Source organism: Macrobrachium nipponense, chromosome 13 (assembly GCF_015104395.2).
Source record: "Macrobrachium nipponense isolate FS-2020 chromosome 13, ASM1510439v2, whole genome shotgun sequence".
Lineage (NCBI taxonomy): Eukaryota > Metazoa > Arthropoda > Malacostraca > Decapoda > Palaemonidae > Macrobrachium > Macrobrachium nipponense.
The window spans coordinates 76,617,719-76,645,365 of record NC_087206.1 but is presented as its reverse complement, the minus strand read 5'-3'; the positions used below and the strand labels follow the sequence as shown (position 1 = coordinate 76,645,365).

Here is a 27,647-nt window from a genome sequence, read left to right as displayed (position 1 = left end):
GAGGGAGCCTCAGGCGCCTTCCAGATCCCCCTCTCCTCCTTATGAAATGGAAAGAGAGGAGGCTACCAAGAAAATCCTGCTAAATTTACAAGAGCAGATATCATCATTGGTTGGAGTTCTATCCAAAGAACCTCCTCGCAGAAAGGATAACACTCTTCCTATCAAGAGGTTGTCTAGGCGCCAATCCCCTGCCAGGCGCAACGAGCCTTCCAGGAGCGAAGCATTGACCAGGCGCGAGGAGGCAGTAACGCCAGCCAGGCGCCAGGCGCCAGGCGCCAACTAGGTGCCAGACATCACCCGAAAGTGATTTGCCACCCAAAAGAGAGGTGCTAGCAGGGCGCGAAGAGCCAACCAGGCGCGAGGTGGCAGCTAGGAGCCAGGCTACTACCAGGAGTGAGGAGCCAGCCAGACGCCAGCCAGGAGCCAGGCGCGAGGCGCCAACCAGGCTCGAGGCGCCAGCCAGGCGCGAGGCGCCAGCCAGGCACCAGGCGCCATCCGAGCAAGTATTGCCAGTTGGCGAATATCCTTTTGAAACTGTAACATCTCAGGCATTACAACATAGAGCTGCGATGTCCCTCAGTCCCTCACCGATTAGAAGTCCTTCGCCTTCAGAAAAAGTGAGGTCTACGGAAAAATTATCCGACAAAAAGGATCATTCTCCTTCTGATCTACTCGAACTGGAAGAAGTTTCAGAAGACGAGGCTCCAACGAGGGAAGGGCTGTCGGATTACAAGATTCTTACAGCCCTTTTACTTAACGAATATGGAGACTCGCTGACCCCGGCCGCTCCTCCTTCTCCTCGCTCTCTCTTTTCGAGTGCCAAGGCTTTGAAGTCTTCATCGTTCTTGAAAATGAGACCAGCCATTTCGATGAAGAGGGCTCTCCAGTCTCTCGGTTCCTGGATAAAATCTAAGAAGGAACTGGGGAGGACGGTGTTTTGTATGCCTCCCGCCAGACTTACAGGCAGGAGAGGCATTTGGTACGAGACAGGAGAGAACATGGGCCTGTCTCTTCCTGCCTCAGCGGAGTCAGACTTCTCGAGTCTTGTAGACTCTTTGAGGAGGCATGCATTAACTCGGCTCGAGCAACGTGGGGCCTTTCTGAGTTGGACCACCTCCTCAAGGGGCTTTTCCATGTGCTGGAAGTGTTCAATTTCTTGGATTGGTCCCTTGGGGTTTTGGCTAAAAAGACCCACGACTCAGAAGGTCTAAGCCCAGAGTCTACTCAGCATCCTGGCATGTATGATAAAGCGGTCCCAGGACGGTTTCAGAGAAGTCACCTCTCTTTGAGCGGGGATATTAAAAAAGAGAGCGTTTATAGCTCCTTTCTAACTAAAGCCGTCTCTTCCTACGCAAAGGAAACTGCTTTTACTGTTCGCTCCCCTTATCCGGACCATATGTTTCCTTCTCAGTTAGTGAAGGATATAATCACACTCGATAACTGAGAAGGCGATCTCCAAGACCTACTGATACAGTCTTCCAAACGAAGAACCAGGACCTTGTCTCTACAACAAAGAAGAAGAAAGTGTCTGTACGTATCAGCCGCCCTTTCGTGGAAGGTCCGCCTTTATCGATCACTCTCCAAAAAGGAAGAACAAACAGATAAACGAGGAAGATCTTCCTTCCAGACCCCTTTAAAAAGGAAAAGGAAAAAAATATCAAAAGCCTCTAAGCACACAGGTGGGCGCCCAGGCTCCAGGAATCTTGTGGAACGCCATGGGGCACTGATAAAGGAGCCGATGCACCTGGTCGCTGTCGGCTATTCAAGAAGGGAGATTACATCCCCTTCAAGGTACCAGACCCTCCCTGATGTTCAATTCTCCTCGGGAAAACTGTCCGCCAAGATACCAGGACCCCTGGTAACTTGAGGGATACTCTTCTACAGATGGTGAAACAAACCAAATGGGGCAACAATGAGGGCATCGAACTAGTGCAGGGATCTCCACTCCCCGGGATTTTACAATCGCCTTTTTCTAGTCACGCAAGGCTTCCTTTGGGGGTTGGAGACCAGTCCTAGATGTAAAGTGGCAACTGAAACCAGAGATGTGGAAAAAGAAAAGTTCAAGCATGGAGGGAGACATACTGATTCAAGTTATGTCAGCCCTACGCCCAGGAGAACGGACTGGTATTCCTCGACTTACAGGGATGCCTATTTCCACGTCCCGTGATTCACCCTGCGAACGAAGAAGAAGCTACCCTTTGTTTCATGATAAAAAAGGAAGGGAATCTATCAGTTCAGGGCCTTCGTGTTTCGGCCTGTCACCAAAGCTCCTCAGGTTTCCTAAAACATTGATGAAGAATAGTGGGCAAAATGGATTCATCTAAAGGGAATAAAACATCTCCCTTTACGTAAACGACTGGCTCATCAGAGCCAGATCGAAGAGCCAGTGTTTTGATGGACCGGACCTTACAACGACATTAGACCTCCCATACGGTCACTAGGATTACCTCGTAAACCTCAGAGAAGTCTCAGATCGATCCCAGCCAGAACCATGAAGTGCATCGGGGCTTCGGATGGATTCTAGGGGGGATTTTCGGAGTTTTTTTTTTTTTTTTTTTTTTTTTTTTTTTTTTTTTTTTTTTTTTTTTTTTTTTTTTGGCTTTTTTTTATTTTTTTTTTTTTTTTTTTTTTTTTTTTTTTTTTTTTTTTTTTTTTTTTTTCCTTTTTTTTTTTTGGGATTTTTTTTTTGGTTTTTTTTTTTTATTTTTTTTTTTTCGGTTTTTCCTTCTCAGGAGAGACTCAACACGGAGGTTGGCGTTAAAAGTCCAAACAAATTCTTGGGGAAGGAACGCAGTTCAGCGATCGGGAATGGTTTGAGCCTTCTGGGGACCCGTTTCCTCAACCCTGGGAACAGTTCTTCTCCCCTCTAGGAAGGGACTTCACCTTCGTCCCCTACAATTCTTCCTAAAGAAAGTCTAGAGTTGGCAAGAGCGGACAAGCTCTCAGACTCATTCCGATTCCCACTAGAACAAGAAAGGAAAAATCACGTTAACAAAGTGGGTGGTTGCCCCCTTGCCCCCTAGAGGGAAAACAAAGGTGTGGTCCCATGGACAAAATTCGGAATCCAAACCAAGTGTTGTATTCCGACCGCCTTTCCGGAGGGGACGGGATGGGGAGGCAAACTCTTAGGAACAAGAGAAGTGTCAAGGCACCTGGACAAGAATGAAACAGGTGGGTCATGGCACATCAACTGCAAGGAAAAAGCTTAGCCATAACATCTTGCACCTCCAAGGGCTTCTGAGGTCAAATAGTCAAGAGACGGGGTGGTCCAGATAAACTCGGGACAAACCACCACCGCTCTGGGACATACATACGGAAGCAAGGCGGCGGGAAGGGACGCATTCGCTCGTTTCCTCTACCGAATTGACGAGAGATCCTTTTAGTCTGGGCAGAAGAAAGGAAGGAATAACAAAACTCTTTGACCGAGATTTGTTCAGGGAGGGGAGAGGAACGTTGACGAGCGGACCAGGCCTGAGCAGGAGGAGGAACCAGTTCCTTCCCAAACAGAATGGACCCTCCACGCACGAAGTATGTGTCAGGGTCTCCTGGTTCTCTTTGTTGGGGGACCATCAAAAGAATGGACCTGTTCGCCACGTTTCCTCTCCCAAAAAAGGATAGAAATACTTCTAGCTCGCTGGTAGAGGGGAACCCCAGAGCATTCGCAGTCGAACGACCCTGTTCTCCTCGACTTGGTCGGGCCTACGAACGCATACGCCTTTCCCACCCCCCTTCAAGATCACTGGGGGAAGTGCTCAGAAAGTTCGTGGCCTCAAAAGGGGACAAGGATGATGATACTTATAGCCCCATTGTTCATGACACTTACCTGCCAGATTAATCATAATATATATTAGCTGTATTCTCGAACGGTCCGACCAGAATTTCAAAACTCACCCGGCAACACGCAGTGGGTCGGGGCCCAGGTGGTTTAGTACCCCATTCCCGCCGATTAGGAGGCTGGTGTATCAGGAACCATTCCCATCTTCCTATTAAGATTTTCAGATTTTTTCTGTTGACGGTTTAATGTCAAACACCTGTTTTCATTACCTCCGCCTAGGATTTGGAAACTTCATTGGTCGCTTAAGTATCTTGGTTGTCTTTTCTTTTTTGGCTTTATAACTTGGTACTTACGGCTAGGCCATTACGCTATCAATAAATTGATGTTTAATTTTGAATTCATTGCATGACACTTACCATGGCATGGTAATATAATTATAGCTATATTCTCTGTTCGCACTTGGCAAGGAATTTTCAAAACTCGTCTGGCAAACCGCTAAGATCAACTTGGTAGTTCAGGTGATCGCCACCCCGACTCCAGTGGCGCTGGTGGCTCGGAATCATTCCCATTTTCGCTTAGATTTTTTTCTAGCCACTGTGAAACCTGGCAACATAGGTTGTTGGGTTCCCTGCTAGAATTCCGAAACTCGTTAGCTGACTTCTTTCGCTGTACTTGGATGGTTTATTGGGTATAGTATTGGGAAAGTTGGTATGGCAATCGCGATTGGAAGTTATTATAATGTCTTGATCTGGTATTAGTATTCGAGCGTGGCGAAGTGGCTAAACACCTTCTAGGAATAAGAGTGTTCTTCATACCATGGACGGATTGAGGCTCCATAAGAGCCCCAATCAAGAAAGCAATGTCTGGGAGGACTTAGAGAAATGACGTTAAACATTAACGAAACGAGGTTAGGGTTGAGGGTGGAAAGAACTTAGAAAAGGTCGATATGACCCCCAGTAGGAGCTAGTTTATTTTTGGGGAATTCTTGAATCCCTCCTCAGTGCCACTTTCGGGCTTTTCCAGTCTTCCCCAAACAGACAAGAGCAGTGGGCATCCGGAAAGGTGCCAAGCCTTTCCGTGTGAGAGAAAGAACAATGTTCAGCACGAGAGTGGATGGAGCTTACTGGGGGGACCCTCTCGTCCCTGGAACGGTTCGTTTCGTTTCTTAGGAAACGGCTTCACATGAGACCCATTACAAATATTTTTGAATAACCAAGGTATGGCCAAGAAAATCGCAACCAGATTGCCTTCCTGGTTTCGAATGTTCCTCGCAAGATCAACAAGAGGAATTGCCGGGGGTGCGGGCTGGACTAACTCGAGGGGAAGTTAGCGGAAGGGAGCGGTCTCTTCCAGCAAAAGACAACCCAGACCATGGTTATTGTTCTTCCAGATGCGCTCGGACGCCAGGCTGGGGAGCGGGACTCTCGGACATCAAGAAGTTTCAAGGTCGTGTTGGGAAGCAAGGAGGAAGCGGCTTAGGCATATAAAACAGGAAGGAACTGATGGCGGGATTTTCTTGGCTTTTGAAAAGAGTTCCAACGCAGTGATTCGCAAACAAAGGTGGTACAAGATCAGCGCAGACAATACCACAGCTCCTGGCGTACATTCCGCCAAACAAGGGAGGGACAAACAGTTTCAATCTCTCTTTGCAAGTTGGCGGAGGAGGATGCCGGAAGGAGATCCTTCCTTTGAGGCAAGAGAAGGAAAACGTAACCCTTATCACCATATTCATTCAAGGGGAGAAGAATGCCGAGAGCGGACCATGGTGAGCAGGGAAGGTCAACTTCGATCAACAGAATGGATCTCTTCATTTATAGGGAAGTATGCCAGAGTCTGTGGAAAGTTTATGGGGTCGCCCAGTTGGTGGACTTGTTTTTGCGGACAGCAAATTGACAAAAGAGATTGACGACTTAAGTGCTCTCCTAGTCCCAGACCGTCAAGGCAGTCGCAGTAGACGCCTTTTCTTATAGATTGGACGGGGCTAGACCGTATTACAGCACCTTTCCCCCGTTCAAGATATTAGGAAAGGTTTGAAGGAAATTCAGGGGAGGGAGAGTCAATTTCCCCAAGGACAAGAATGACTCTCCATAGCCTCCATACTGGACCGGCACCCGAGATTGGTTCCCCCAACCCCCCAAGAGGTACTGGAATGGACAATAGGATTGTACCAAGGACACTTCCAGCAAGAGTAGATTCTACTCAAAACAAGCCTCACTTTCTTAAACACCGAGGTACCACAAGAACACCCTTCGCTCTGGGGTGCTGACGCGTTCAGACTATCGAAAGATCTGGGTCAGAGCGAGGGGGGTTTTCTAGAGAGGCGGCCAGAGCGGTTGGACCGGAGCTAGAAGAGCCTCCTTACTATTAAGGTGTACCTGGCGAAAGTGGGAAATCTTTCGCCAAGTGGTGCAAGAGTCGGAAGAGGGGGGGGGGTTTTCCTTCATCCAGTACCTCTGTGACCCAAATTGCCGAATTGCTGTTCCTTTTATACTTAAAGGAAGGAAATAAAATTGTCAACTCAGACGATTAAAGGGTATAGGAGTATGGTTGGACTTCAGTATTTAGACATAGAAGGTCTAGATAGTACAAATAATCTTAGATCTGAGAGAACCTCATAAGGTTCACCGTTCTGGAACAAGGAAGGAGCTCAAATACCAGAGCACCCCTTCAGGGAATCTCGATGTGGGTCCTGAAAATTTTTAGGAAACTAGTAAGTTCGAACCGATGGATCAAGCCAATTCGTTGAGGAGATTATTTCGACGAAAAAAGACCATCTTTTTGGCGGCCCTTGGGCCACAGCTCAAAAGGCGGGTGAGTGAGCTGCAAGCAATTAGCAAAACATATGGCTGGAAACATGACAAAGCGGGTTTGTGCATTCATTTCAGGAGGGGTTCTTGGACCAAAGAACGGAGAATCCAGCTCATCCCATGGCCAAGGTTCGTTTTGACAAATTATGGGTCTTTCAGATTTAGTAGGACAGGAACAAAAGAGAGAGTTTTCTTTGCCAGTAAGGGCATTGCCGATATTTTGAGGAGAAAAACCAGTAAGATTAGAGGAACTTCCAGAATCTACGTGGGTGCTCTGTGAAGGATCCTAGCAGGCAGCCAATGACCAAAAATGCTATGCCTTTTTCCGATAGGGAAACTAATTAAAGAATCTCATATGTTATGCCGGAAGGAAACAAAATTTCGGCATCCTTAAGGTTAAATTAAGGCGCACGAAAGTTTTGGAGAGCAGTAGCTACTTCTTTGGCTTTAAAAAAGAATACGGTCCCTCAAAGATATCATTGAAACGAGTTTTGGAGGGACTAATTCAGTGGTTTGGCAACTTCATTACCATTAAGAAAATGTCAAAACCAAGTTTGACAAAAATTGTTCAAAACGTTGGGTCCATATGATACCCTCAGGAGCAGTATTGGGCAGAAAGGATTGTTTTCCACCCTCCATGACTTACTAACATGTCTAGTATTTTAAATCGAAGTGGTGTTGTTTTTACGGTTTGTCTGAGAGGGTTATTTCCTCCTTCAAGTCTGTGGAAGTGTAGTGTGTTAAGGTTAGTTTTGGTTTGTGGGTGGTTCAGGTTGGTTCTAACCTTTATCATAGCCATGGAATTGCCCGTGGTATAGAGAGGGCTTAGGGTTTCCAGGTTTCAAACAAATGGTCCCGTCCCTAGTTGTCAAGACCCTTGTATTTAGCTTCATTCAACTAATAGGTCAACGTCCTACTAGTTGGAAGCTACTAAGGGTTTAGCAGTGGCTAAGAGGCAGGAATGATGAAGTCAGCTACCTTAGCAGGTAAGGAATCTAAGAGTATTTTGAATTTTAAAATTTTTAAAACAAAAAACTCTTACAATGGTTGCATGTCTTTGACCCACCTCCAAAATGGTGGTCAATCAAGATATATAACATACCTGGCCAGGTAGGTAGTGGGTCATGCATGAAAATGATGGTTAGTTATGATATAACAAAGTTTCATGTAGAACCTTACCTGGCAGGTATATATAATTAAATCTCCCACCCACCTTCCCCTCAGGGAAGGAACAGGGTTCAGAGAAAAAATCTGAACGAAAATCGGGAATGATCCGAGGCAAACCAGCGCCACGGGAGCGGGGCTGGAGGCAGGATCACCCTTGAACATTACCAGTGATCTAGCGGCGCCGCGAGGACTTTGAAAATTTCTGCCAGTGCGAAACAGAGGAATATTAGAACTAATTAGATATACCTGCCAAGGTAAGTATACATGAAACTTTGTTACTTATCATAATAACATCATTTCTTCGAACATCAAAGAAGTCCAGATTCTAGTTAGGCTAGTTTTCAGAATTTGTTGTCTGGCAAGGGGTTAGGTGAGAATAACCGGAAACTTTCGAGTAGATTCTCAACTTAATATGCCACGACGTCTGGACATAATTCTTGTGTTGAAACATTCAATGTAATTAGTGTTGATAATTGAACTGATTCCGAAGGAAAGATGTATGATTCGTTATGTACGCAAATTTAGAGCGTAATAGAATCAGGAGGTATTCCTCCAATGATCAGTAAACTTTATTTTCCCTAACCTTGTTTGGTATGGCCTACGGGCCTAGAGGAGTGTTCTGTGAGGAACGGTAATGCCCTTTATGTTCGTTATGGTGGATTACATCAGTAATGGGAATCTAAAGAAAAGGCTCGCTCTCCACCAATCCAGTGTTTGTGAGTGGGTAGTGATGTGAATTAGTGCCCCTAGAGTGTTGTGGAGGGGGCCACAGCGTCAGATCGGCCCTTATTAACGCCTCTAGGTCTAGACCTCTGTCCGGACTTCCCAGGAACCACAGGGACGATGGGCATGTCAAAAGCTGAAGGGGTTACGGGTAGGAAACCCCAACCCCCGATCTGGAGGCCCCTTCGGCAGGACCTGGAAGACGCTTCCCAGGCTGCCAAAGATCGCGCACGTGCACGAATCCTGAAGGATTGCTTCTCGTCCCGAAGGACAGGTCATCCCCCAGTACAGGGGTTCGGCAGCTCTTCGGGAAGGGACTCGCGCCCTTTAAATAGAACGCTTATAGAGGAGGACGATTCACCCATCGGTCCTCTCTCTTTATTGTCATGCGAGTGTTAAAATCGATGCCTATTAACAATTTTGGGACGACTTCCAAACGCAGGGGGGAAAGGGGGAAAAGGAAGGAAAGGAAAATGGAAAGCCACAATCGGAGCAGAAAACGCTGTTAAGCGGCCAAGAGTCGCCCATTATCATTGTTGACTGTAAAAAGTGGAAGAAGGCGTCCCCCTCCCTCATTTCTCACAGGATCAGCCCTTCACGGTTGGGCCATCGTTTTTCGCCAAGAGAAAGGCAAAACACATTTGACCAGCAGGAAGGATTTGAGGCTGTCTGTCTGTCAAGTCAGGCAGGTCTCCATTATCCTTTTCCTTGCTCGTCGCTTTACTAATCCATCCGCGCACCCAAAGAAACACACAGGCGTTCCCTTTGAGTGCGGTTCTTGGGAAGTGTCGATGAGTGTGACAGAGGACGCAAAGAGTCGGCAACAGGCGGCTGCCGTCCTTTGTCAGGGAGAGCGAAACGTCCAATAATACTCCATCCGGACGACGATCACCCGTACATTGGCTTCACGGACTAGCACGCTTCATGAGCGAGGCGATCCTCTTAAAGACGCTTGGATGTCTTGACACATACTTGGGACGCTAGCAGAGGACGGCTTTTGAGGATGCACCGATGCATAAGCTAAGCGTCGCCTGAGCGTTTTTTTGAACAAAGACGATCCAGGCATCCCTCGGGAGCAAGTCCCAGCCTCAGGACGCTTTGAGGACGCTTTTCGGGATAACCTCCGTATTTGATAAGCAAACATTCATGTCGAAGTTCTTTTTACCAAAACGTTCAGGAAGGGAAGAAACCCTTGGATGAAGCGGTTACGACTTAGTAGACAATAAAGTTGCAGTGAGATCGACAGCTTACGTTGGAAGTATGTGCGACTTCCTGACGAGGTCCAAATTATCACTCCCATAAAGCAAGGGACGCTTAGGATGACGCTAGACGCTCTTCTAATTCGGAAAGTTCAACCTAATTCGGGACTTGTCTGACCTTTCCAGAAAGGACAGGCGTACTCCCACTGAGAGGAGTCCCGACAGGAGTTCATGCAAGGCAGCTTTCGAAGAGCCTACTTCCCCTAGTTGCTTCGAAGGAGATACGCTATTTACAAGGACCAAGACTCTAAGCGGGGGGACGCTTTTGAAGACGCGTTGGCGTCATAAAGTCATGGGACGCTCGGCAGTTAAGGCACTAGACCAAGACGTTCTTCACAACAGATAGGCGGCCCTTACGCACAAGAACGGTATTCGGCAAGGACTCCTACAAGAACCTCTCGTCAAGAAGTATGCTCTCCAGAACTCTCCCAACAGGAACGTTTCCATTTACAGGAACTTAAAAAGAAAGATTCGGAGTTGCAGGGAGACAATACCCGAACTTCTTCTTTTCGAAACCCTATTTCAGTTAGAGGACCCCTGTTATGAACGGGACCTCGGGGTTTGATTATCGAACACTCTTCAGAACGCTCAGCAGCAGAATCCTTTACCGGAACTTCGCAAAGCTTCGGAGTTGTTATGAAGCATTCCTGACTTTCGTCTTTGAACCTTACTTCAAGTAGGAGACCCCCCTTTTTACGAGGTTATAACGAGAGAAGGGGTCTCAGGGTTTCATTGCTTAGCAGTCGGTTAGGGACTCATCTACTTTTCCCGTAAGGGAGACAGAGTCCTCGAGCGAGTCGCGACCTACGAACAGAGACACCTTCTGTAAGACTGGTTTGCTGACAAGTTTCGGCCCTTGGTCCCTTGCTCTCTTCTCTCGTAGTGTGCTTTGTTGAAGAAGAGGAAGTAACTTGGTCTCGTCAAGATGTCCATTTCGATTTCTATGAAGGGAACGTTTAAAAGAATTCATGATTTCCTGGGGTATGAAATGGGAGAGGAAGCTGGTTGGAGAGTTCCTTCCTCTTCCCACGACGATTTTGCCAGCCAGATAGATTATCTGAAAGGGCTGTTCAGAAACATGGATATTTAGTTCCTAGATTGGTATTTCGGAGCCCTGGACCTGCAGTCTCGAGGCCCTGACACTCTTTCTCTAGAATAACTATCCAACCTACATGGATAAGGTAGTCAGGTTGGTTCTAACGAGCTGGCATCTAGAAGAAGACTCTAGTAATCTTTAAGAAGAATTAGGTGTCATAAAACGCCTCTTCTGCGTTCGGGACTGCGCTGCCGAAAGGGAACATTAAGGTCCTACCTGCCGTAAGCCCAGTCTCTGACCAGGAATTCTGCCCTTTCCTCGATTTCTGCGGGAATCGGGAAGACTACGCTCGAATTCCTGGATTACTTTGTCAGGTAAATGGGTTTCCCCCATTAACAAAATACTAAACGTTTTGTCAAGTAAAGGGGTAACCCCTCACTGATGAAATATAGACCCTTTGTCACGTAATGGGTTAGTTCTCATTGACAAATATCTCAATAACATTTTATCATGTAAGCGGATAAGTTCTCATTGATAAGATTTGGAAGAGCTCTCATTCATTTGTAGAGGCTCATCCATGAAAGAGACTGGTAGACTAAGACCATGAAGTCTTATGTCTAAAATACATAAGAAGATTGAGCTGTCCTCTTCGGTACTCGGTTCTCACTTGAGGACCTTCTACGTCTAGTACTAAATTCGTTCTCTTTGTTAAGAGAACGAAGACAGTCGTTTTCCATTCTCTCTCTTCCTCGTAGAGGATAGAAAGAAGTAGAAAATTAGCTGTCCAAATGACTACAATACTCTACGTTTTGTTCATGACACTTACCTGCCAGATATATATATATCTGCCAGGTAAGTATGAGCAAACTTTATTGTATCATTACAATATCATATTTTACCTTTGCGTTATATGACTACTGTATGGTTCAAGTCATATACGCATAACGTAGTTACCTCTAAGGATGGCAACCGAAAGGACTATTATTCTAAGTGAATTTAATCGGTACTTCCTGCAACCCTCCAGGAGTTTCCGGTTTCCCCTTTAGATTTTTAAGGCATTGTTACGACAACACCTGTATTTAGCGAATCCTGTTTCGCTTAAATATGTTTGCTTGAGAGTTTTCTTTCTGCTCGATAATGATGATAAACCTATTAATTTGTAGAAAAGAGTAGCTGGCAACCCAAGCAGAGTAGTGCGAGACGGCGCATGTACACTGCTGTGACTAGAGCCAGCTCACGGATGGAGAGCGAGCTCAGTTCCAGGTGGGTGTCTGTCATGCGCTGTCGGTTACGTTTCTCTCTCCTGTGGGATTGATTGACTAACCGTATCTCTGCCCTACAATCACAGACTTTAGCCTCGGGTTGAAGGGATTCTCGCATGCATGAATGAACATGACCTTTGCTTTGCGAAAATTTTTCAACAGAGATTTATATTAAATCTTTTAGGTTCTGTTTACCGCAAGGTAACAGAATTCTGTATGAGTCTACCGCAGCATAGCACAATAATAATACACACTTGCTTAAGCATTATTAGAGAAGGAAACATGCTCGGTGAGGGAATGAATGAGTCTGCTGGGGACCATTTCCTCTCTGGAGAAGTTTGTTTCCCTTAATAGACTGCATTCATACCTCTCCAGTTTTTCCTATCGGAAAACTGAAATAGCATCGAAGATCTAGATATGATTCTGAACATCTCTCAAAATCAAGGATCACCTAAGGGGATAGCGAGACTGTGTCGGGCATCTGGAGAGAGGTACAGTTGTCCTGGCTCATAATCTCATAGAATTGGAAGCAATTCCGTTGGCTCTCCAGTTTGTCTAGCAACGAGTGCTTTACCCAGGGGTCCAGATCAACTTGGACAATTCCACAGCTTTCTCATATCCCTAGAAATATCGAGAAACGCTCTCTTCGTCCCTGTTCGCGTTAAGAGAGAGAGTCTGTTATGAGCACAGGCATGGAACGTAACGATCCTCAAGAGGTTCGTTGCCCGATTGCAGCACGTCCGTGCGGATCTTCTCGAGAGACGGCAGTAATTACTGACGTCTGAGTAAAATCTTCGCTTAGAAGTGTGTCGAGATTTGTGGAAAGTTTCGGGACGTCCTTTCAGAGAACTCTTCGCAATGTTGAAGAAGAAGAGTCTTATGGACTGCTCCCTTATTCTCGATCCGAGAGCAGTAGCAATAGACGCCATCCTATAGTATTGAATGGGGATAGATGTTTAGTCTTTTTACCCCTATTCAAACTCTTAGGAAATGTTATAAGATAATTTCCGGCGTCAGAGGGAGAGAAAATGACACTGATCGCCCCATGTTGGCCTTTGAGAGGCTGGATTCACAGAGGTAACGTCCTTCCTAGAGTACTTTCCAAGGACCCTTCCCGAGAGATTCGGTCTACTCTAATAGCCTCACTTTGAGAAGTACCTCAAGACCTCTCCGCTCTAAGTCTGACTGAGTTCAGACTGTCGAGAAGTTAATCAAACGCTCTCTTCGTCCCTGTTCGCGTTAAGAGAGAGAGTCTGTTATGAGCACAGGCATGGAACGTAACGATCCTCAAGAGGTTCGTTGCACGATTGCAGCACGTCCGTGCGGATCTTCTCGAGAGACGGCAGTAATTACTGACGTCTGAGTAAAATCTTCGCTTAGAAGTGTGTCGAGATTTGTGGAAAGTTTCGGGACGTCCTTTCAGAGAACTCTTCGCAATGTTGAAGAAGAAGAGTCTTATGGACTGCTCCCTTATTCTCGATCCGAGAGCAGTAGCAATAGACGCCATCCTATAGTATTGAATGGGGATAGATGTTTAGTCTTTTTACCCCTATTCAAACTCTTAGGAAATGTTATAAGATAATTTCCGGCGTCAGAGGGAGAGAAAATGACACTGATCGCCCCATGTTGGCCTTCGAGAGGCTGGATTCACAGAGGTAACGTCCTTCCTAGAGTACTTTCCAAGGACCCTTCCCGAGAGATTCGGTCTACTCTAATAGCCTCACTTCGAGAAGTACCTCAAGACCTCTCCGCTCTAAGTCTGACTGAGTTCAGACTGTCGAGAAGTTAATCAAAATGAGAGGATTTTCAAGACTAATGGCAAGTGTCATTACCAAGGTAAAGAACTGCTGCCTATTTTGCAGGGGACTAATCGGAGTGGGCCATTTCTGGAGATAGTGCAGGAAAAATGGCTTTTGCTCCACCTCAACATCGGTGAATTACATTACCGTCTTCCCTTTCCGTCTGGCAGTTCCAACTAATAAAGAATACGGAAGTATGTTGTTGATGGCCTTTAGGCTCAGAGATTGGATTCTGTCGAACAACAAAGCCCTTTAATATATTTGAGGTCTGTGGAAATCTCGAAATCGAACTTAGACGTAGTCTGAAGTTCCTGATGTCAAAACATTTCGAACCTCTCCTTTCTGTAAACTAAATACACTTGATCAGAAAGGCTAGTTTTCTAACTACTCTAGCCACAACTAAGAGGGTTGGTGAGATTTAAGCCATCATCATACGTTTTGACTTTAGAGGACATAATGCGGTGTGTTCTCTAAGCCTTCCGTCCTTGCCTAAGAAGGAAAGCCATCTAACCCTTGGCCAGAAGCTTGGAGATCAAGGGGATGCCACAAATTATTGGGCAAGAGCCAGAGAGAGTCTGTGCCCTGTCAGGACTCTCAAGTTTTATCTAAATAAAACTAAAGAAAGTTGAGGTCCTTCGGACAATCTGTGATGTTTCGTAAAAGACCAGACTTGCCCATGTCGAAGGAAGCTCTGGCGTTATTGTTAAGGAGTCTTTCTAAGAGGCTCATTCGTCATGTTTGGACAAAGATTTGAAACCTTTTAAAGTAAATGCTCATGAGGTGAGGGCGCGGCCTCGGAAGCATTCCAATGGAAATGGCACTCAGTAACATACTGAGTGCCGCGTTTTAGAGAAGCAACTCTGTGTTCGCTTCACACTCCCTGCAGGATGTGAAGACGACATATGAGATCTGCGGCTCGCTAGGGCCATACGTGTCCGCAGACACAATCGTGGGGGCAGGAAGTACCACTCATCCTATCCTGTATAAAATGGTTAGGAAGAGCTGTTATTTTAGTTGTTAGAACTAACACAGGTGTTAGGATCGGGTGATCGGGATTGGTGTTGTGCTCCTTGAATAAGGCGTGTTGTCATATTAGTGGATTAGCATCCATTGACAAATGCCTGTTAGGCTCTGCCGAGTAAGTGGATAAGACCCCATCGACAGACCCACAAGAACTCTTGGCCCCAGATCAATATCTCGCTAAGGCTCTTGAGGCGAAGCAGACTCCTAGGCAGTAGTCATGAAGTCTTCCGCCTAATCAGGTAGGAACTAAGGTCTATAAATACCTACAACATATGTTGTTTACCTGTCTATTTCAGTAGTTAGCTGTCTCTTACCCTCCACCAAAGGGTGCCAATCAGCTAAGTATATATCTGTCAGGGAAGTTGAATGTATGAAAATGATATTGTCATGATACAATAAAGTTTCATACATACTTACCTGGCAGATATATACGATAAATGGCCCACCCAGCCTCCCCGCAGGAGACAGGTGGAAGAGAGAAAATCTGATGGAAAACGGGAATGGTTCCTAGTCCTGCCACCCAGGGCGGGGCGGTAGATCACCTGACCTACCTGTAGCGGGTGCCGCGAAATTTGAATTTCTGTCGGGAACGACGGAGTCTATAGCTAAGTATATATCTGCCAGGTAAGTATGTATGAAACTTTATTGTATCATGACAATATCATTTTCTCAAACTTTCTGGGGTAGCTTATTCACTTTGCAACTCAGTGCTGAAAAAAAGGGAAACAAAGCATATGAGCCTAATTTGTAGACCTCACTAACTTTGATTCTGTCTCTAAGATTGACATTTTGACCCTCATCTCTTCCTCTGCCATAGAGGGGTTGTGCCATCAGTGCATCTCACTAGCTGCACTGTAGGCATGACTTAAGGTTCTCTGCAGTCCGTTTAGCTCCTAGCTGCTACCCCATTCATTTTTTTTACTATATGTACCTTCATTCATATTCTCTTCCATTTTGCTATCCACCATCGCCTAACAATTATTTCAAAGAGCAACTGCGAGGTTTTCCACCAGTCACACCTTTCCAACCTTTCTAATCTCAATTTCCCTTTCAGCTCTGAATGACCTCATAGGTTCCAGTGCTAGGCCTTTGGCTTAAATTCAGTAATTAATTCTATTCTTATCTCTTCCTCATGAAACTGGTGAAATGAACTTTTAGCAGTGACTGCTACCACAAGTGGGGAGTTTATGAGGCCCTTCAGAACATTACAGTGTTCCCCCTGTATTACGGGGGATGTGTACCAGACCCCTCCCGTGAACAGCTAGAATCTGAGAATAAGTTGAAACCCCCATAAAAATACTTAAAACTGCCTATATTGTCAGTTAAAACTAGAAAAACCTACTAAAAATGTTTATACTGGTATTTTAATAGTTTTATCACAAAAAGTGCATTTTATGAGGAAGTTGTTAAAAAAACAGGAATTTGTGGATATTTCTCATATAAAAATACTGCAAATATACAAATTTCCCGTGAATAATGGGTAGATATGGGCCACAGAGAAATCCGCGAATGTGTGAGTCCGCGATTGCTGAGAACGCAAATATGGGAGATTCACTGTACACTGACAAAGACATGTCTGCAGAGTCTGCTACCGCAGGTCAGGCTAGCATAATGTAATGGATTTCCATGTGAAAATGTTTTTACTCTTAGAAAAAGTAACTTATTTTTATTTCCAGGAGGTTGCAAAAGTCGTGATTATGGTCACGGAAGTACAGTTTGTGTATGCAGTGAAAAATACTGTGATGATCTACTCGCTGTGCAGCCCCCAGAGGTTGGTAAAGCTCAAGTAATCTCCTCAAACAAAGCTGGAGTCCGGTGGGATGTCAAAATTCAAGAGTTTCAGGAACATGGAAACGACATAGTCAGTCGTAAGTGATGATGATTTTATTATTGTCCCTGATTGCCTGAGTTGATGGAGTTACATTTGATTTGGATAAATATGTTAGAGTATACGTTTAAATTACCTACATTTGTCAAAACACAAGCTTAATTATTAAAACTTAACTTGACACGTTATTGTAAATTCATGGAATTTCAGTAAATTACAAGCTTTTCACTTCCTCTTGAAGCTATCAAAATTTAACTAAGCATTTTGATTGAACTACCTAAGAAAATAGTACATATAGAAGTAACATGATAAAGACTGCAGGAAAACAAAGAAAATTATAGAGCCTTAGACTAGGGGGAAATTCAGGTAGAACAGGCACAATATACAAGACTAGAGAGCGCTCATTTAAAGGGAATATCTCATGTAAGAGTGTTAGTAATGATGATGATGTTGAGCGTAAGTGGACTTTTCGTAACTGTTATTAGCAGCACCTTACGAATTGAAGCAACTTATGTTTATGATTCAGTTTTTGGGATCAAGCTCTCCAACCTTCAGTTGATTTGTTAAAAATTTTTCAGTGAGGTCATCTTTTGCAGTGTACGTAATTCATAACTTAAAGACTTAACTTCAGCTTTGTGTCTTGTAAGCCTTTATCAAACTGGAGAGTTTTTGTTGAGGAGTACACATGGAATTTTTTCTGTCACATACAAAACCCCTTCTCTTAATTACCTTTTTCATGTATGACACTTACCTGGCAGGTATATATATAGCTATATTCTCTGTTCGCACTGGCAGAATTTTCAAAACTCGCGGCAACCGCTAGATCACTGGTAGTTCAGGTGATCGCCACCCTGCTCCCGTGGCGCTGGTGCTCGGAATCATTCCCATTTTCGTCAGATTTTTTTCTGCCACTGAACCGGCAACATCGTTGTTGGTTCCCTGCTAGAATTCGAAACTCGTTAGCTGACTTTCGCTGTACTTGGATGGTTTATTGGGTATCGTATTGGAAAGTTGGATTGGCAATCGCGATTGGAAGTTATTATAATGTCTGATTCTGGTATAGTATTTCGAGTGTGTATGAAAGAAGGGTGTAAGGTGAGACTGCCGAAAGCTTCGGTAGACCCTCACACAGTATGTAAGAAGTGTAGAGAGGTTTTGTGTACTTGGGATAATAGATGTAAATGAGTGTGAAAGTTTAAATGAGAAGGAGTGGAAGACTTTCACAAATATGTTGAGAGACTTGAAAAGGATAGAGTAAGAAGATCGGTGTCTCCGGAGTGAGAGGTCAGGATCTCTAGTAAGGCCTTGAATACTTCTGTTATTTCTCCCCTTCTTCCAAGTAGAAGTTGTTAATCCTTTCTCCTCAGGTCTCTCCTGCGCCCGCTGCTGTTTCTGAGGATACTAATTATGTGAAAGTATTTGCCGCCCTTGCGTCAATGGGCGATCAGATTCAGCGTCTTACAGACAAAGTGGGTACGTTTGAAAGTGTCAGTGTAGTGGAGGGGGCGGCTGATCGTCTCACTCGTGCTCCTAGACCTAGGCCTCTGCCAAGCTCCCAGACCCAAGGGAGAAGGCATGTCGACAGTCGAAGGGAGGCGAGAGGGGTTCCCTTACGATCAGTCGTCCCTTCAGGCAGTCCTGTTTGCGTCCCAGGCTGCAGCAGTGGCGTCATAGAAAAGGCACACTGGGAAGTGTTTTTCCTCTACAGATAGTGCTGCGTCAGGCAGGTATGGACGTTATGCCGGAAGTTTCGCGTCCTCTGAAGAGGACGCATAGACCTACGTCTTCTCAAGATGAGCGTTACCCTCAAGAACGGTGGAGTAGTCCCGAGATTTTCTCTTCTAGTGATGAGGAAGAGGTGGTTCCGATTAAAAGGAGGAGATCCTTTAAGTCAAGACAAGACGCAAGACCTCATGTATACGACGGTTCTCTGGATAGGAGCCCTCCTTCTGTATACGGAGCAGTCTCCGATATCTTCTCCTTATCGTAGAACTCAAGATCGAGTTTCTCGTTTTGATGATCCGTCTTGTCGTCGTTCTCCGCTTGCTCAGACTTCCCGCCAGGAAGTAGAGACTAGGAACTTCCTTGAAGAGATGCAAGGAAGGTTAGCCGATTTAGTTAAATCGTGGGGAACATCGGAACATCCTCCTACGAGGCGTAAGGACGCATCTCTCCCCGTCAAGTCATCTAAAAGGACGCATGATGGTTTGGCCTTTGCCGCCTTCTCATCACGCTTCGGAGTCTCGGGCAGTACACAAGTTACGGAGCCGGACGCAGGACGCAAGTTACGAGAACAGGAAGCAGGACGCAAGTTTCCGGAGCAGGACGCAGGACGCAAGCTTCCGGAACAGGACGCAGGACGCAACCTCGGAGCTCAGAAGGACGCAGGACGCAGGCGGCAGGAGCCGGTTCTTCCCCGCGAGGTTGGAGAAGATTTTCTGCAGCAAGACCTTGGTTTACAGGATGTGTCTTCGGCAGAAGAGGAAATAGAAGACTTAGAATCTGAGGAAGAAAAAAGAGGGTGAAGCACCTTCTTCAGACTATAAGAAATTAACGAATTGCCTTCTTTCACTTTTTGAAGGGGATTTTCAGCCTGCAGCTCCGACATCACCCCTTTCTCAATTCTCCAAGAATAAAACTCCGAAGAAGTCCTCGTTTTTGAAGATGAAGTTTTCGATTACGGCTAAGAAGGCTCTTCAAAGAATTGATACGTGGTTGAAGGAAAAGAGGGAAGCGGGCAAGACTGTGTTCTCTTTCCCTCCTGCCAAATTGGCATCGAAGTCCGGAATTTGGTATGCGACGGGGGAAAATCTCGGCCTGGGAGTTCCTGCCTCCTCCCAGGGGGATTTTTTCCAACATTGTTGACAGTTCCCGCAGACATGCCTTGAATTCGGCCAAAGTGTGGTGGTCTCCATCAGAATTAGATCATCTCTTGAAAGGGATTTTCCGGACCTTCGAGGTTTTTAATTTTCTGGATTGGTCCTTGGGGGCTCTGGGACGAACAGTGGAAGATAATGAATCAATGGCTTCTCAACTCCCAAGCAGTATTATGTCCTGCATGGACAAAGCCTTAAGGGATGGCGCGAATGAATTAGCATCTCTTTTCACCGCAGGAGTTTTAAAGAAAAGGTCACTCCTATGCTCTTTTGCTGCTAAGGGCGTTTCTAACGCCCAGAAATCCGAATTGGTTTATTCCCCACTTTCGGATCAATTGTTTCCTGCGGATATTATCAAGGATATTTCGCTTTCCTTAACTCAGAAGGCGACGCAGGATCTGTTAACTTCCTCGGTAAGGAAATTTTTACCCAACAAGGTGGTTAAGAAGACGCCTAAGGAATCAAGACAAACTAGTCAGCCCTTTCGAGGCAAGTCCTTTTCTCGTCCTGCCTTCAGAGCAAGAAGAGCTCCGTCCAAGAGGGGTTTGAAACCCAGTACTAAACAATGAACAACAAGTCCTTCAGACATCAGTAGGTGCCAGACTCCAGAAGTTTTGGGAGATTTGGCAAGAAAAGGGAGCAGATCCTTGGGTCGTCAAGGTAGCCAAAGAAGGTTACAAGATCCCTTTTCTGAAGAGACCACCTCTTGCGACATCGCCAAGAGAGCTTGGAGCTCACTACAGCGATCCAGGGAAACAAGAAGCACTAGAAGAACAAGTTCTTTCTATGCTCAAGAAAGGAGCAATAGAACCTGTTCTGGATCACTTATCTCCGGGATTTTACAACCGGCTGTTTTTAGTAGCGAAATCCTCGGGGGGATGGAGACCAGTACTGGACGTAAGTCACTCATTTATTTGTGGAGAAAACAAAATTTACGAGATGGAGACGACCGATTCAGTACTGGCAGCGGTACGTCCAGGGGACTGGATGGTCACCCTGGACCTTCAAGACGCATATTTTCATATCCCAATTCATGCAGGATCCAGGAAGTACCTGAGATTTGTGATCCAGAACAGGTCTTTTCAGTTCAAAGCCCTCTGCTTTGGACTGTGCACAGCCCCACAAGTTTTTACAAGAGTGATGGCGAGCGTGGCGAAGTGGCTACACATTCTAGGAATAAGAGTGTCTATACCTGGACGATTGGCTCATAAGAGCAAATCAAGAAAGCAATGTCTGGAGGACTTAGAAATGACGTTAACATTAACGAAAGAGTTAGGGTTGATGGTGAACTTAGAAAAGTCGAATATGACCCCCAGTCAGGAGCTAGTTTATTTGGGGATTCTGATCTCCTCAGTGACTTTTCGGGCTTTTCCGTCTCCCAACAGACAAGAGCAGTGCATCCGGAAAGTGCAAGCCTTTCTAGAGAAAGAACAAATGTTCAGCACGAGTGGATGAGCTTACTGGGGACCCTCTCGTCCCTGGAACGGTTCGTTTCTCTAGGAAGGCTTCACATGAGACCCCTACAAATATTTTGAACCAAGTCTTGGCCAAGAAAATCGCAACCAGATTCCTTCCTGTTTCGAATTCCTCGCAAGATCAAAGAGGAATTGCGGTGGTGGCTAACTCCGGGGAAGTTAGCGAAGGGAGCGTCTCTCCAGCAAAAGAACCCAGACCATGTATTGTTCTCAGACGCGTCGGACGCAGGCTGGGGAGCGACTCTCGGACATCAAGAAGTTTCAGGTCGTTGGAGCAAGGAGGAAGTGGCTTGGCATATAAACAGGAAGGAACTGATGGCGATTTTCTTGGCTTTGAAAGAGTTCAACGCGGTGATTCGCAACAAGGTGGTACAAGTCAACGCGGACAATACCACAGCTCTGGCGTACATCCGCAAACAAGGAGGGACACATTCAATCTCTCTTTGCAAGTTGGCGGAGGAGATCCTTCTTTGGGCAGAGAAGGAAAACGTAACCCTTCTCACCAGATTCATTCAAGGGGAGAAGAATGTGAGAGCGGACCTGTTGAGCAGGGAAGGTCAACTTCTATCAACAGAATGGACTCTTCATTTAGAAGTATGCCAGAGTCTGTGGAAATTATGGGGTCGCCCAGTGGTGGACTTGTTTGCGACAGCAATGACAAAGAGATTGACGACTTATTGCTCTCCAGTCCCAGACCGTCAAGCAGTCGCAGTAGACGCCTTTCTTCTAGATTGGACGGGGCTAGACGTCTACGCCTTTCCCCCGTTCAAGATATTAGGAAAGGTTTTGAAGAAATTCAGGGAGAGTCAAGGGACAAGAATGACTCTCATAGCTCCATACTGGCGCCCGAGATTGGTTCACAGAGGTACTGGAATGGACAATAGATGTACCAAGGACACTTCCAGCAAGAGTAGATCTACTCAAACAGCCTCACTTCAACAGGTACCACAAGAACACCCTCGCTCTGGGTCTGACTGCGTTCAGACTATCGAAAGACTTGTCAGAGCGAGGGGGTTTTCTAGAGAGGCGGCCAGAGCGGTGGCCGGAGCTAGAAGAGCCTCTACTATTAAGGTGTACCAGGCGAAGTGGGAAATCTTTCGCAAGTGGTGCAAGAGTCGGAAGATTTCTTCATCCAGTACCTCTGTGACCCAAATTGCCGACTTCCTTTTAATACTTAAAGAAGGAATAAAATTGTCAACTCAGACGATTAAAGGGGTAATCGGAGCTATGTTGGCTTCAGTATTTAGACATAGAGGTCTAGATATTACAAATAATCTAGATCTGAGAGACCTCATAAGGTCCTTTGGAACAAGGAAGGAGCTCCAATACAGAGCACCTTCCTGGAATCTCGATGTGGTCCTGAAATTTTTAGGAACTAGTAAGTTCGAACCGATGGATCAAGCTTCGTTGAGAGATATTTCGAAAAAGACCGTCTTTTTGGTGGCCTTGGCCACAGCTAAAAGGGTGAGTGAGCTGCAAGCAATTAGCAAACATATTGGCTGGAAACATGACAAAGCGGTTTGCTCATTTCAGGAGGGGTTCTTGGCCAAGAACGAGAATCCAGCTCATCCATGGCCAAGGTCGTTTGAAATTATGGGTCTTTCAGATTTAGTAGGACAGGAACAAGAGAGAGTTCTTTGTCCAGTAAGGGCATTGCGCTATTATTTGGAGAAAACCAGTAAGATTAGAGGAACTTCAGAATCACTGTGGTGCTCTGTGAAGGATCCTAGCAGAGCAATAACCAAAAATGCTATTGTCTTTTTCCTTAGGGAACTAATTAAAGAATCTCATATGTTATGCCAGGAAGAAAATTTCGGCATCCTTAAGGTTAAGGCGCACGAAGTGAGAGCAATAGCTACTTCTTTGGCTTTTAAAAAGAATATGGCCCTCAAAGATATCATTGAAACGACGTTTTGGAGGACTAATTCAGTGTTTGCAAGTCATTACCTTAGAAACGTCAAAACAACGTTTGACAATTGTCAAACGTTGGGTCCATATGTATCCTCAGGAGCAGTATTGGGCAAAGGATTTTCCACCCCATAACTTACTAACATGCTAGGTATTTTAATGAAGTGGTGTTGTTTTTACGGTTGTCTGAGAGGGTTATTTCCTCTTCAGTCTGTGAAGTGTAGTGTGTTAGGATAGTTTTGTGTGTGGTTCAGGTGGTCTAACTTATCCTAGCATGAATGCCCGTGGTAAGAGAGGGCTAGGGTTTCCTGTCAACAAATTGGTCCCGTCCAGTTGTCAGACCCTTGTATTTAGCTTCATCAACTAATAGGTCACGTCCTAGTTGGAAGCTACTAAGGTTTAGCAGGCTAAGAGGCAGGAATGCTGAAGTCAGCTACCTTAGCAGGTAAGGAATCTAAGAGTATTTTGAATTTTAAATTTTTAAAAAACTCTTACAATGTTGCTGTCTTTGACCCACCTCCAAATGTGTCAATCAGCTATATATATACCTGCCAGGTAAGTGTCATACATGAAAATGATGTTATTATGATATAACAAAGTTTCATGTATACTTACCTGGCAGGTATATATAATTAAATTCCCACCCACTCCCCCCAGGAAGACAGGTTCAGAGGAAAAATCTGACGAAAATGGGAATGATTCCGAGCACCAGCGCCACGGGAGCGGGGTGGCGATCACCTGAACTACCAGTGATCTAGCGGTTGCCGCGAGTTTTGAAAATTCTGCCAGTGCGAACAGAGAATATAGCTATATATATACCTGCCAGGTAAGTATATATGAAACTTTGTTATATCATAATAACATCATTTCTTCCCACCTCTGTAGTTTATATGTGACCTAAAAGAAAAGTGAGTCATTACCAACTGCTCCTGCAGAGAGGGAACATGCGCAACTGAATTGAATGGCATGTTAAAAGGGTTGTAACATCCAGAATTGAATGCTAGCAGTCATCAAAGTTTCTGTCCTTTTCACAATTTATAAGTCTAGCACAAATACATTTATTATAGTTTAGGTTCTCCTTATGGAAGAAATGAGTGGCTAACTCAGTATATTTTCTATGAAAATTTGTCAGTTTAAGGACATTTAGTCAATGACTGTAGTTGTCAAAGTGTTCAGAAATACTAGTTAGATTTGGTTATTGGAAATGCCAGTTGGATCTGGTTATTGGAATTATTTTTATTTGTTAAGTTTTCTTTTATTAATGCTATGTTAACCTAGATGTTAAAATGTAAATTTTGTTACAGCTATGGAAATTTTGAAAATAGACCGAGATGATATCAAACTTTACCAGAGGATTATTGGTTTTGGAGGAGCATTTACTGATGCCTCAGGTTTGAATATTCAGAGTGTGCCAGAGCCACTGCAGGAAATGATTTTAAGGTATAGATTATTCGTATATTCAGTTGAAATTAATGGTGCCTTTTACTAATGTTTAACTAATTCATTCTTTACTTTTATCTTTGTACTTTGAATGATGAACACAAACAACAATACATACCAAGTAGCTTTTTCTTTGCACCAGAAAGAAGTTGATCAAATCTAGTTTACATATTCTTCTGTGGGAAACATGTTCTTTTTAAGTTGATAATAGATTGACTTAATCTTCAAAGCAATTCTTTTGATTTATGTGATGAGGGGGGCTCATGAAGAATTGCATTCCACCGCCTTATTAATTTTAACATATGATCTTTTAAGGCTCCTCAAATTTGTCAGTGGCATAACTTAGTCTTTCAGTATGACCATACATTCTTTCTTGTAGCAGATACTATCACTGTCAAATGTTCTGATGTTTAATTATGAACTATTGCAACAAAATAAGAAGCTTTTTGTTTGTTCCGACATGGCATACAAACCTTCGGTCCTTTTACAATAGGAAGGTACTAGCGGCAGCTGGATAGGTCGTAAGGTTTCGAACAAGGGGTTCGGTAGTTAACTGCTTGTCCGACAGGCGCGCGCGACTGGGAGGTAAACAAATCACTTTTGCTTTCGGCCTGCTGGCGTGTAGACGTGTATCATCGCTCTCTGCCCGCTTCATCGTTGTTGCTTTCGCATGGTTGTGTTTTTCTTTTTCTATTTATCTAGTGAAACTTAATTGTAAGTACAATCATTTCATATTTATTTCCATTGAATTCAATTGTGAATTAAAGGATCTTGGTTTCTCCTCGCCCTCCGATTACCCGAGTGCCGGGACTGAAGGGCGTAAGTGCGGGAATTCATTTTTCCCAGAAATGATCCTCGTATTGTGTATGCTCGGTGCCGAGGGCGGGAGAGCGCTCGCTCCGAGCTTATATTTTGGTTGGAAATGTGTAGATGAAAATCGTAAGTAAGTGCCCTTTTCATTTATATATTTTTGACCTGTATGCTCGTTGCCGAGCGAATGCGCTCGGCACGAAAACTTATCGTATGGAAGTGGAATCGCAAGTACAGTATTGTTTTTCATTTTCATATATTTATTTTGATTGTAGCAATACTCATTTTGGATCAGTTTCCGCTCTTACCCGGAAATTGATCCTTTCCCCTTTTTATTTGAATGAAGTGAAATCGCAAGTGCAGTTCTTTTTCATTTTCATATTTCATTGAGATTGCATTATTTACTTGGATCAATGTTTCCCGCTATTTCCCGGGAATGATCCTTGTCCCTTTTTATTTTGTATGAAAGGTGAACAAATCGCAAGCGCAGTATTCTTTTTCATTTTCATATATATTTTGATTGCATCAATTCATTATGGATCAAGGTTCCATTCATAATCGGAATGGGATCCTTTTACCCTTGCGCTCGGTACCGAGGGCGCAAATGCGCTCGATCCGACATTCATTGTGAAGTGAATCGTAATGCAAGATTCTTTTTCATTTTATTCCTTTTATTATTGATTGCATCAATATTTATTTGGTTCAAGTTCCGCTCAGTCAGGGAATTGATCCTTATGCCCTTGCATTCGGGCCCAGGGCACGATTGCTCTCGGGCTCTTATTATTATTGTTGGGTACATGGGATGCTGTGCGGGGATGGGAACGAGAATCTCCCCCCCCCCCCACGCTCAGCTCCCACAGATGCCCTTCCCCTTCGGGGGGGAGGTTATCTGGGTTCTTCTCCTCGCACGATCCGTCGAGCGCGGGGTAGGGCGCTCGGTGCCCGATGTACAATTGTATTCGGGGTCTTCCACTCGTTCGGTGTGGGGCTCACCCCCCCGCGCGAGGGGACTTCCCCCCCACTAATCACTACTACTGTTATTTCCGCAGGTGCTACTGCCACGAGGGTGGACCTTGGTGAGGTATGGGCGTCCTTCCATTTGCAGGGCGTGCTAGTGTCCAGGGGCTGCGGTTCTATGTCTGGGCCTACTGCGGTCACCCATGGAGTGGTGACCACGACAACGATATCGACTCCAGGTGACGACGTCCCTCCTCACCTGGTGGTTACTCGCCTCACGTGGTAACAGTCTTGCCTACAGCCGCTGTGAAGTGCCGTTCGCCGTACCGAGAGGGGGGCGTGCCGCCGCCCACCGCTCGTGGTTGCTGCGCTGCCGCGACCACACTTCCGCTGCCCTAGAGCTTCGCCCCTGGAACCTGCCGCCGGTAACCAGGATGTTGCTGGCTGCTGCTCCACTTCCTTGTGTTTTCCGGTGCTGCCTGCCGTACCTGCCGATTCTGGGCTGACTGTCCATGCAGTTGCTGCGCTGGCTGTCCCTGCCGTTGCTGCGCTGGCTGTCCCTGCCGTTGCTGCACTGGCTGTCCCTACCGATGCTGTGCTGGCTGTGCCTGCTGTTCCTGAGATGCCCATACCTGCTGACGTCGTCCCGGTTCGTGGTGGTACTACCCCAGACTTTGGTCTGTCTGTACAGGTGTGTCCGGGCCCTGTGGCTTCGGCTACAGCAGCCCCGGCTCCGCCCTGGATAGCAGATCTTACGTCTGTCCTGAGGAAGCTGACGAAGAAGAGGAGGAAGGTGTCGTCGTCGTCGTCTTCATCGTTGTCGGCTGCCGCCTCTTCCCCTTCGACTTCTAAGGCTTCACAGCCGAGGAAGAAGAAGGTTGCCTCCTCCCTCCTAAGAAGTCTCCCTCGGGAGCTTCTTGGGACCCGTCTCACCTCGGTGGGACAGGAGGGTTCCTTCCGCTGGTCCTCCTGCTCCTTCGGGAGCGGGGCCCGTCTCTTCTTCCACAAGGAAGGAAGACTACGGGGACCAGAGGGGGTACCGGCTTAACACCCGGTACTTCCTCGCCTGGTGTCAGTGGTTCTGCCCACTGCATCAGGGTCCGTCTCGGCCTCTCGTTCGCGGGAGGTACCGAGTGTACGGTCGCCTACCAGCGACCGTGCAGCCAGGAACCAGACCTCTGAGCCCGCTCAGCGTCAGGTTCACGGCACGGGGCGGAAGACTGGTGACAGCCGCTCACGCGACTCTCACCAAGACCAGCTCTCGCTCTCGCGGCGACCAGCTGGCTACCCGGGGACGTGACGGTCCACGACCGGCCACGGGCTGAGGCTGGGAAGAGGTCCCCCGTTCGCCGGTCCAGCCACGGCTGGAACCAGCGACGTGACGTGCCGTGAGGACAAGCACCGGTCTCACTGTGACAGTGGAGCCTGCAGGTCGCCTGACCGTCGCTCTCACAGAGAGCGATCGGATACGGCAACCAGCACCAGCTCTTCTGACACTCGAG

At 45.8% G+C, this 27,647-nt stretch overlaps 1 protein-coding gene across 2 annotated transcripts in view; it reads left to right on the top strand.

Annotated features, from left to right (window-relative positions):
* LOC135225862 (lysosomal acid glucosylceramidase-like) overlaps positions 1-27,647 on the top strand; it is a 97,300-nt gene that overhangs the window by 27,272 nt on the left and 42,381 nt on the right. For both annotated transcript variants that reach the window (XM_064265410.1, XM_064265411.1), the window contains exons 2-3: positions 16,528-16,719; positions 24,243-24,378. In XM_064265410.1, coding sequence (XP_064121480.1) covers positions 16,528-16,719; positions 24,243-24,378 — 328 coding nt within the window. The remainder of the gene's footprint in view (positions 1-16,527; positions 16,720-24,242; positions 24,379-27,647) is intronic.